The 11,825-nt window shown below is 46.2% G+C and overlaps 1 protein-coding gene across 2 annotated transcripts in view; it reads left to right on the forward strand.

Moving 5' to 3' along the window:
* The first annotated feature begins 8,889 nt into the window (after positions 1-8,889).
* The window catches only part of septin7a (septin 7a), a 33,722-nt gene continuing 30,786 nt past the window's right edge, over positions 8,890-11,825 (forward strand). For both annotated transcript variants that reach the window (XM_060865481.1, XM_060865482.1), the window contains exon 1: positions 8,890-9,037. In XM_060865481.1, the coding sequence (XP_060721464.1) occupies positions 8,905-9,037 (133 nt within the window). In that variant the 5' untranslated portion in view covers positions 8,890-8,904. The remainder of the gene's footprint in view (positions 9,038-11,825) is intronic.

Here is an 11,825-nt window from a genome sequence, read left to right on the forward strand (position 1 = left end):
GACAGGAAATATCGCGAGACTTTGTCTTGTTCTCTGCGGCTATTCGCGACTTTATCTACGTAGCCTGGGTGCGTTGACACTGAGGGAGGGGGACGTACGTTACGCTGTTTACGTAAATGCGCTGTGAGGAATCGAGGAGTTGCCGTGAGTCGGAATGTCGGTGTGAGAGACTCGGTTACTGAGGCGACTCGGGTACGTCAACATAATAATGGGTAAGTCTGAGCTCGCTTTACGTCTAAAGGCGTTTAGATTGTAGACAAACGTCAGCCAGGTTGTTTTAATGTTGTTTGGAAACACAGTGGATGTTTAAAAACGGAAGAAATCCGGGTTTCCTGTGAGGACTTTGCTTTTTTTCTCCTTCTCTTCACGTTAGCTGAGTGAAGCTAAGAGTCAGAGCTGTGAATCATAGCGAATCGATTACTTTATATATGTAAATATTAAGCTCTGTGTCTGCTGTATGTTTTATATAAAAGTCTTACAGGAGTAGTTTATACACTGGGGGATTCACTGAGGTGTGATTCACTAATAAACACAGCCTTTATAACGCTTTAGTGTAATGAGTGTTGACAGGAGAGTTTACTGAAAACTGCACGGTTTCTTATTCACACGCGTTTTAAGGGGTTTGTTTGCAGCACTTTCTAACCCTATTGAGGCATGTGTCCTAACCTGTTAACCCAGATTCTCACTCACACACACACACCCACACACGCACGCACGCACGCACGCATTAAAGAATCAGATTCAGAATCAGGTTCATTGGCCAAGTCTGTCGACACACACGAGGAATTTGTTTCCAGCTGTTGCTGACTGTAAAGTACAGACATAAATAACACTATACTATACATTTAGCTTGGACTATACAAGACAAAACAGACGAGATGAGACAAAACAGACTAGACGGGACGCGACGAAACAGACTAGACGGGACGAGACGAAACAGACTAGACGGGACGAGACGAAACAGACTAGACGGGACGAGACGAAACAGACTAGACGGGACGGGACGAAACAGACTAGACGGGACGGGACGAAACAGACTAGACGGGACGAGACGAAACAGACGGGATGGGACGAAACAGACTGGACGGGACGAAACAGACTAGACGGGACGGGACGAAACAGACTGGACGGGACGAAACAGACTAGACGGGACGGGACGAAACAGACTGGACCGGACGAAACAGACTAGACGGGACGGGACGAAACAGACGGGACGGGACGAAACAGACTAGACGGGACGGGACGAAACAGACTAGACGGGACGGGACGAAACAGACTAGACGGGACGGGACGAAACAGACTAGACGGGACGGGACGAAACAGACGGGACGGGACGAAACAGACTAGACGGGACGAGACGAAACAGACGGGACGGGACGAAACAGACTGGACCGGACGAAACAGACTAGACGGGACGGGACGAAACAGACTAGACGGGACGGGACGAAACAGACTAGACGGGACGGGACGAAACAGACTAGACGGGACGGGACGAAACAGACTGGACCAGACGAAACAGACTAGACGGGACGAAACAGACTGGACCGGACGAAACAGACTGGACCGGACGAAACAGACTAGACGGGACGAAACAGATTATACAGACTAGACGAGGCGAAACAGACTAGACGAGGCAATCCAGAATATATGACAAATCAGTAATGTACATAAAGTGTGAGAATGCATAGTAGTGCAAATAACAATATTGTGCAGTTTTGTGCTTTTGTACACTATACAGCAGCAGTAGTGTTACGTATACGGATGATGTAATTACTGACAGTCCTGATAATGCAGTACTTATAGTTATGAAGCAGGGAATATAATTATGGTGAGTTGTTAACAAGGGAAAGGTGCAATAGTCAATATTTTTCATTTGTTAGTAATACAAACTGCCCACATCGTCACATCTTCATGAATAATTATGAGGAGGATTTTGTATGTTTTAGGAGCAGGGCTTTGTGGATACGTGGACTAAAAAAAGATCTTACCTATTACTTAATCTTACATTTAAACCTTATGGGAAAAGTTCACAGCCTTTTTTCTTCTTGTATCACATGACCCCAGGAGATACATAGCACATGTGACCTGACCTGACCCTAAAGATGTGAACATATCCTGCTTTAGAGGCTTTGCAAGTGTTTTCTGCGGTACAAAGACGATCCAGGAAGTGCTGGCTCATTTCTCTCGTCGCTCTCTGAAACCAAAATGAACCGAGTGAATTGCGGAGCGTTATAATTTTTGCAGCTTTTAAGAGAGTTATTAAGTTCCTAGTGCAGCTTGTACGAGAGATAAGGTGTGGATCGTGGTGTGTGGATGTAGTACGCATAAGTGCATTGGCATGCGTACACAAGCACACTCCCGTCCCTGTGGTTTATATAGCGCTCTTATCTCCACCACTTCGTCATAATTACCACACACATCCTCCTGTAAAGTTACTGAACAAACAGCTACCAGGAAGAATCTTTTTCTTTCTGTTTAGGCATTCTGGATTGCAATATATATTTTTTTTATATATATAATTGCCCCGAAGCTTAGAGCCTCTCCTGTCATGACCGAAGGAATCCAGTGAGGTGTAAGGAAACACAGACTAGTGATGGTTTACTGACACAAGATAGCAGCTGATTTTATTGAAATGAGACCTGGTCACTCAAATCACCACCGATTCAGACCTTGTAGTGTGGTGAAGTTTGGTTGACCTGATCACGGAGTAGCCTGAACACCACGTCACTGAACACTGAACTCGAGTCAGACGGATTAGATGACGCTGTCTGGTGAAGACCTCGTCACAAAACCGTGGCACTTTAACGTGAACCACCGTCTATACAGGAGGCGATGCGTCTAATGTCTGTCATTTGTGTCATTTTAGAAACCTCAGAGTTTTAGGTGCATGACGGTTCTTTTGAAGATGCTGTACTGTACTCGGACATTGGGCTTTAAAACACCAACTCGATGTGGCCTCGTAAACAAATCCTGTCCGCAGCCTGCCGGAGAGCGAGCTTTGAAAAGCCACCTTATGTTTTGGTTGACATTTGCATCCTGATAGAGAGAGCGAGCGCGCGAGCGATTCGTGTTTGTAATAATGCTGACGGTGTTCATGCTGATCTGCTTGTTCTTCAACACAAATCCGTGACCCTGAACAACTTTTTCCTCGGTCCCGGGCAGCACAGCAGGTCTTTTTCTTGCAGGAACCCATGTGATGGGATTAGATCAGCCTGAGCAAAGAGGTGGTTTCCCTGTCATCTGTATTGTACTAAGGTTTTGTTTTTACACCTGTATTATGGGATTTTTCCAGTCATCCATGTTGGCACCCCTGCGTTTGTTTGCTCATTGCTCAGTTTGCTTATGTCTGATTCACAGTCACAGTTTGTTTTATTTATTTATTTGGGACCAGTTCAGTGTTGCACGGCTTGTATTTAAGAAGACCACAAAGCCACGAGTCCTTTGATGGTGGGTGTGTAGAAGTGAGCGGCGCTGAAAATGCACTCGCACGTCATTTCTTGGACACATTCTGCACCTGTATGACCGTGATGTCCATCTCGCTCTCGGACTTCGTGCAAGCGTATACAGCTTAAAGGTGGGGTCTCCGTTGTTTGAGAAATGCTTCAGAAAACTGCGTTGGGACGCCAAACAAAACAAAACTAACGTGTAGCCAGACATAAAAACAAAGAAAGAAAGCGAAGAAAGGCTTACGATAATGCCGTCCTTTGCATGATTATGCTTCTAACCCATTTTTGCTTGTTTGTTTATCTGCAATCGTATCGTTCTCAGCTATGATCAGGGTTTCCGCGGGGTCATAAAAAGACATAAGTCATAAATTTAACAATAAGAATTTAAGGCCATAAAAAGACATAAAAACGTCCGGATTTTCCATACAAGGTCATGGAAACAAACATTTAGCCACGTCTTAAATTGATCTGCTCGTCCATTAATTTGTTCTTCAATCAAAATGCTCTCGCGGCGGCAATGGCATTCATTTGTTTCACCTGTTGTAGTTCTGTATGAGGAATCTGGGTGGTATCACACTGGTATCACAGCGTTCCAGAACTACAAGGTCCATGCGGCAGCATACAGACTTGTCGGAAGGACTTTCACAGAAACCCGCGCGAACTCCGAACATACTGTATCATACTGAGTCACTGCTTAGTTTAATTTAAATCACAATGGGAAAATGTACCTTTAACGATCTGTGGCTCGAAGACGGTGCGTTTAGTAGCTGGCTCAATCCCGTCGCTAACAATCGGTATCAATCCTATTGCACTCTGTGTAAGAAGACGTTGGAGCTGTCTAGTTTAGTCATAACAGCCTTGAAGTCACATGCAAAGTCGGAAAAGCATATCGTTGCTGTAAAAGGCCTGCAGCGGGTGCAGGCGATCCGTCAGTTTTGTTCGGCTCCGTCACTAACGTTACCCGGTACAGTGCGGGATTCCGTTTCTGTCACATCCAGTGCCACACACAGTGTTTTCGGATCAACATCACCACTGAAAGCGGAGGTCCTGTGGGTGTTGAATACTGTTCATACTGCTGGCAGAGGAAGCAGAGGGCAAATCGGGTTCAAAGATGGCCCAGCTCCTTTCAAAATCAAACGCCCTCAGGCGGGCAAGCAAGGAGAAGTTGGCTGAGCTGAAAAAGGTTGAGTAGGAGATCACCATTAAGGGAGACGACCTGAGAAATATTTTGACAGACACTGACTGACTGACTTGTTATTTTTGGAAAGTAATGCCATAAAATAATTGTTAATTTACAATGTTAATTTACAGTGTTACAATTGTTAAGTGTTCCTGTGTTCTTGATACTCAAGAAAAAGAAGGCGTTCTTTATCGTAATTCGTGTAGGTCATAAATTCAAATCATAATGGCCATAAAAAGGTCTTAAAAAGTCTTAAATTTGACTGATTAAACCCTGCAGAAACCCTGTATGATAAACACATTTCTTTCCAGTAGTTGCCTGGGTTACGTATGTATGTGTGGGCGGAGCTATCGATACAAGGGCGGGGCCCATTTGGGTTAGGGGCGTGTTTGTTTTGGTGATTTCAAATGTCAACATTGGCTTTCGAACGACGGGGACCGCACCTTTAAGTGGCAAACCGCAGCCGGAGGATTTCTGATCTCTGAACTAAAACCCTGATCCTCTTGATAGGATTTGAGGATGTTATACGTTGGTGTGAGACGGTACAGATACGTCTGCGTTCCTGCTGCGCAGCTCCCCTGGTGTTAGAACTGAAACCTGATTAAATATGCAGTCTTTACAATTCAGTTACGCAGATAATAGATGGAGCGTAACATGTTAAGTGATCGAGTTCTGGACTGGTCAGGATCTTCTGCTCTCAGGAGCCCGTTGTGAATCAGACTGTTATGGAGCATCGTTTCTATTTTCTTGTACCCGACTGTGTGACGACGTGTGAAGCAACTAAAGCGTTTTGACCTTTTTCACCACCGCAGAAACGCACACAGATGAGTTAGCATGTCCTGTTACAGTTGCTAGAATGATGTAAAAAACCACACGCTTGCTCAGCAGACACAACGATTAAAGGCACCTCTGTTTCAAGCAGCCATTTCTTTCACTTTGACCTGGGAGGTCAATCCGAGATGATACGGTTCCAGTTCCTGATGCAGTCGGATATTCGGACTCGGATATGATTCGACCGACTCTGAGTTAGTATTTGATGAATCTTATATATCTTGGAATTTTATACAATTCCAATCCCTAAGGACGTGAGTCAATACCAGCGAATCCGATATGATTCAATTCCGATTCTTAAGGCATTAAGTCGGTTGTCGATGCCACCGATTCTGAAATGATTTGGTTCCAATTCTTTAGACACCGAGTCAGTATCTGATGAATTGACCGACGCATAATGATACAATTCCAGTTCTTAATCTATCGAGTCGATCCTGCTGAATCTGATCTGATACGATTTGATTCTGATTCTTTTTACCGTTGCTAACCTAAAAGGAGCGCTCCTACATTTCCCGTGACCCAGTGAACGACACAGCTGAACCGTTTCACACTTGGTCCACGGTTCACATCTCACTACGTTCTGCTCAGTTTAGCTACTGAAAGTTCAGAACGTTCATGACACCAGTGAAGACAGAGTGAAAGAGAGAGCGTTTGTGTCTCGTGTATCGGAGCGTCTCTCTGCACCGTGTTGTGTTCTCCGGCAAGGCGGACGGATCTGTAGCAGGATTCCAGAATGAGGGTCATGGGAAGGGTCTTTCTTTTAAAACGTCGTCCAGCAGCATGTCACTGTGAGAGACGGAGAGAGAGAGAGACAGAGAGAGGAGTGTGTCCATCTGACTTGTCAACAAGTTCATTCTCTTCCTTTTTATTCTTTATACTCTATGGTATTTTACTGGATTAAGATATTACTCTAATCAGCCATTTAGTCACTAAGTGTGTGAGAAGGTCACAGTATCTCTCTATCTCTCTCTCTCTCTCTCTCTCTCTCTCTCTCTCTCTCTTTCTCATATGTAAAAGGTCATTCATTCCTTAGCCTGTTTTTCTCCATCCTTCCTTCACAGCATTTCTTGGTGCAGAAATGTTTTTCTCTCTCTCTCTCTCTGCCTGAGGCTCACTCTCGCTCTCATTTTTGTTTTTTCTTTCTCTTTCCCTCTTTCTCTATGTTACTCTGTGCCTTTTTAGCAGCTCTCTTATTCTCTCTGTCAGTCTTTCTCCATTACTCTCTCTCTCTCTTTCTCACTCTCACACTCACACACTCTCTCTCTCTCTCTCTCTCTGTCTCTCTCTCTCTCTCTCTCTCTCTCTCATTCTCTCACTCTCTATCTCTCTTTTGCTTGCTCTCTCTCTCTCTGTCTTTCTTTCTCTCTCTCTCTCTCTCTCGCTCTCTCTCTCTCTCTGTCTTTCTTTCTTTCTCTCTCTCTCTCTTTCTCTCTCTCTGCCGTTCTCTCACTCACTCTATCTCTCACACTCACACACACACACACACTCTCTCTCTCCAGCGTGTGTAAATATTGGGAGTAATAGTTGTGTAGTTATTGTGAAGTATAAACATGTCTTCACTCAAAGCCACTCTTTCTGCTCTCGGCTCTTCCTCGTTCTTTTTTTACACCCGTGACACTCCTGTGAACGAACATGTTTATTTTTGAGAAGTAGACGTTCATACACGCTGCTCTTCCCCTTCTAATACACAGAGTACACAGAGTATACTCTATAAGGGGAACATCAGGTTCACACCTCAGTCACTTCCCCTGTGTGTGTGTGTGTGTGTGTGTGTGTGTGTGTGTGTGTGTGTGTGTGTGTGTGTGTGTGTGTGTGTGTGTGTGTGTGCGCGTGTGCGTTCTCTTTTCTCTTATACAAACACCTGTCCTGTAGAGGAACCTCCAGGCCGATAAGATCAGCAGGAAGTGGTGCAGTGTGTCTGCACATTTGCTTCATTAAGGCAGAGTCTGCAAAACTCGGGGTAAAAAAAAAACCTCCTGAGACTAAAGATTTGCTGATGTTCAGTTGTTTCTGACTTTATCTCTGAAGGAGAGACACTGCTTAGTTAACCACGGTCTGTCCAAACCGAACAAAGAGTCGCTACGCTGTTCTCCAGCATCTTTGGGAAACATACTGCAGACGGTTCATGTTTAATGCTCGATTCTGATTGGTCGAAAGATAAATTTTCAATATAATGGCAGGTTAATTTGATGCACTTGTTCCCCAGGCACACTTGTGGTAGATAGATAATTATGAGAAACATCAGAGCAGATAATCAACATCTGCTATGGAGATGAGACACAGCATCTCCATGCTGATTCGTTTCCTATCACAGCTGTGAGAGTGTGTGTGTGAGAGAGTGCGAGAGAGTGTGAGAGAGTGCGAGAGTGTGTGTGTGCGAGAGTGTGTGTGCGCGTGTGTGTGCGCGTGCGCGTGTGTGTGCGCGTGCGCGAGTGTGTGCGCGTGCGCGAGTGTGGGTGCGTGCACGAGTGTGTGTGTGCGAGTGTGTGTGCGAGGAGTTTATCTGTTCTCCCCATTCTTTACTGTATTTTCCTGCCCCAGTCCAATGACATGCTGTAGGCTGATTGGCATCTCTAAATTGTTTCTGTTGTTGTTGTTGTTGTTGTTGTTGTTGTTGTGCTCCGGGTCTGTGATCGACTCTCGGTTCCCCGTGATCCCTGTGAGATGCACTAATGGAACTCGCACCTACGAGAAGTCCTAACTTTATCTAAGTCAGATTATTAGATATATTTAGCTGTATGTCTAACTTCCTGAATTTTATTTTAAAAAAATAATGTTTTAGTCAAATTAGTCAGGGTCACTTCACAGAAATGGCAGTACAACATGGCGTTTGTGCAGATGATGATGATGATGATGATGATGATGATCAGGGAAACTCCCGGATTATTTTTATTAGATGGACTGAGGAGGTGTCAGCGCTTTCAAACACACATCTGCTTTTTATGCTGCGCTGCATATAAACACCACTGATTATCAACAGCCATGACTTAACTGTCACTAAAACACGTTTTCTCTCTCTCTCTCTCTCTCTCTCTCTCTCTCTCTCTCTCTCTCTCTCATTCGCCTGATGGACCGGTTCTTCATCTCCTCCCTACGCTTCCTCCATCATCATGTGGAATAATGATCTCTTGATGATCTCCAAAGTAGCTGTAAGTACGACCCCGTTATCCAGTTTGCACATGTAGAACATGATGATAAACAATCTTCCATTGCACGATGTTTATTTTGGTCACAATGCCAGTCATTTTGGTGGGAAAGGACGAATGGGCTCATTGACTGGGGGGAAAAAGTAATCTTACTGAATTCACCTTTATATAGAACTAAAAATGGATCAGATATGTGGCCATTAGGTGAGTTGCCGTAGTTTGAGAGGAAACCTGTTAAGCTTTGACCTGCTGATGTAACTAGAGCGTTAGGATCTCGTCATCTTCCCGAGACCCATCGTTAATGCAGATCGTGTCCGGTTTTGTCCCACAGCAACAGAAGAACCTGGACGGATATGTGGGCTTCGCAAACCTCCCCAACCAAGTTTACAGAAAGTCGGTGAAGAGAGGCTTCGAGTTCACGCTAATGGTCGTGGGTGAGTAGATTTTCAGCAGGAAAAATGTCTTACTTCTGTATAAAAGACAGCGTCGTGCTGTACAAGAGCTTATCCAGGCTCATCAATCTCACTGGAGCGTGATGGAGGCCCTGAGGAATCCTCTTTTTTTAACATTATTAGCATTATTCTAACAGCTGGGTGGGCTTAGATGAGTCAATACTCTCTTTCTCACACACACACACACACACACACACACACACACACACATATCCGGTTAGAGACCAGCAACACATCTGTACCATCGAAGATCGTTTTCCTTCCACGCAGACGTTCTCTCTAATCACATATCCTGCTAATCTCTGATTATCATCACTTCCTGCGCACGTACTTGCCAGTTGGAAGCTTCGATACGTAGCATGGAAACCGACAATCAGGAAAAAAAAACATTTGGAATATGTCTAGGAAAAGATTTTCGGCATCCTGTCAGATTTCTTTATAGGAGGAGTGTATGAGATCCTTTACGTTCAAGAAAAATGCATCATATGTCAGAGGGGGAAAATATCCAGTACAGATTAGGTCGGGAGCTTCGCCTTCACAGCTCCAGGGTCAACGGGGCGATCCTGAGCTCGGGTTACTAGGTGTGTCCGTATGAGCTTCCTCTGTGTTCTCTCATGTCCTCTGCTAGGTGGATTGTCCGTGATAACTTGTCTCCTGTGTGTGCGTGTGTGTGTGTGTGTGTGTGTGTGAGCACGAACGCATGTGGCCTCGCAAAAATGCCTCGCTTCGAAACTGCTCAGAATTCCCACCTCCTGCCCTGGAATAGACTCCAGGTTCACCACCATCCTGAGCAGGACACAATGCAGAGGGATGAATTACAGGCCAAATTACAGGCGTTCCTCCAGACAGTCTGTAGTAGTGTGTGAGGCCGCCCTGGGTGTGAGCATGATGGCATTAAGACCAGTTATTACCAAACCAGCTTAATTGTTATAACATTAGAAGCTTCATGCCGGTAACAGACATGAGACACTGGGCGCGTCGCTCCAAAGCAGCTTCTGTTAGGAGACAAACTTTTAATTTTCAGGTTCTAGTGGTGAGGTGAAGCACATTTTGCTTCCTGTTGGGAACGATGAGAGCTTTGTTCAGCTCAGCGCTACTTTAAGTGTAACCCAACTCAGGAATCCACCATTAGCAAAGTGAAGCGAGGCGAACAAGATGTCCTTCACTGTGCTGATTGACTAGAAAGAGTTAGGCTCTCTCTCCCTCTGTGTGTGTGTGTGTGTGTGTGTGTGTGTGTGTGTGTGTGTGTGTGTGTGTGTGTGTGTGTGTGTGTGTGTGTGTGTGTTTCAGACATAGGTCTGTTTCATACAGGACCTCGATGCTGGAGCGCTCAGCAACTCACATGAGTGATGGATTTCACAGAGACAGCGGCTCAGAGAATGTGTTCTTAAAACAAATGTGAACCAGACCACCCTCCACCCCCACCCCCCACTGGAATGTGTGTGTGTGTGTGTGTGTGTGCTGTATAGTGGCTCGTGGGTGGGTGGTTTCCTGTAATTCCATTCATCCCCTCACAGCCAGCAACAGTGCAGCACCATCTGAAATCTGGTGCTCAAACCTACAGCTGTGATCACTTCTAGTGCCTTTATATAACAAGCGCCTCAGCTCTCCTCAAACCCCCCCCCCCCCCCCCAACCCTCCAGCACTCACTCAATGATTGATGTACGATGGGATTGAGAAAGCTTTAACTTTCAGTACAGAGAGAGGAATTTGTCTTATCTGGTTTGATAGACGCGGTGAATTTCAGTTTGTGCCAGCAATTAAAATTTAATTACGAACACGTTATAACCATTGGGAGGCTTCGACCACTGTGACTGTGATACAGAGGCCACACCTCCTCCTTCATACAGAGGCCACACCTCCTCCTTCATACAGAGGCCACACCTCCTCCTTCATACAGAGGCCACACCCCCCTTTATCAGCGCTGACGGATACAGAGGCCACGCCTCCCCCTTCATACAGAGGCCACACCTCCTCCTTCATACAGAGGCCACACCTCCCCCTTCATCAGCACTGACGGATACAGAGGCCACACCTCCCCCTTCATACAGAGGCCACACCTCCTCCTTCATACAGAGGCCACACCCCCCTTCATCAGCGCTGACGGATACAGAGGCCACACCTCCCCCTTCATCAGCGCTGACGGATACAGAGGCCACACCTCCCCTTTATCAGCACTGACGGATACAGAGGCCACACCCCCTCTTTCATCAGCGCTGACGAATACAGAGGCCACGCCTCCTCCTTCATCAGCGCTGACGGATACAGAGGCCACGCCTCCTCCTTCATCAGCGCTGACGGATACAGAGGCCACACCTCCTCCTCCATCAGCGCTGACAGATACAGAGGCCACACCTTCATTAGCATTGATTAGCATACTTGTCAGAGCCTCCTCCTTCATACAGAGGCCACACCCCCTTCATCAGCGCTGACGGATACAGAGGCCACGCCTCCTCCTTCATCAGCGCTGACGGATACAAAGGCCACACCTCCCCCTTTATCAGCGCCGACGGATACAGAGGCCACACCCCCTCTTTCATCAGTGCTGACAGATACAGAGGCCACGCCTCCTCCTTCATCAGCACTGACGGATACAGAGGCCACGCCTCCTCCTTCATCAGCGCTGACGGATACAGAGGCCACGCCTCCTCCTTCATCAGCGCTGACGGATACAGAGGCCACACCCCCTTCATCAGCGTTGACGGATACAGAGGCCACCCCCTCCTTCATCAGCGCTGACGGATACAGAGGCCACACCTCCTCCTTTATC

The sequence above is a fragment of the Tachysurus vachellii genome, chromosome 3, assembly GCF_030014155.1.
Source record: "Tachysurus vachellii isolate PV-2020 chromosome 3, HZAU_Pvac_v1, whole genome shotgun sequence".
NCBI classification, from domain to species: Eukaryota; Metazoa; Chordata; class Actinopteri; order Siluriformes; family Bagridae; genus Tachysurus; species Tachysurus vachellii.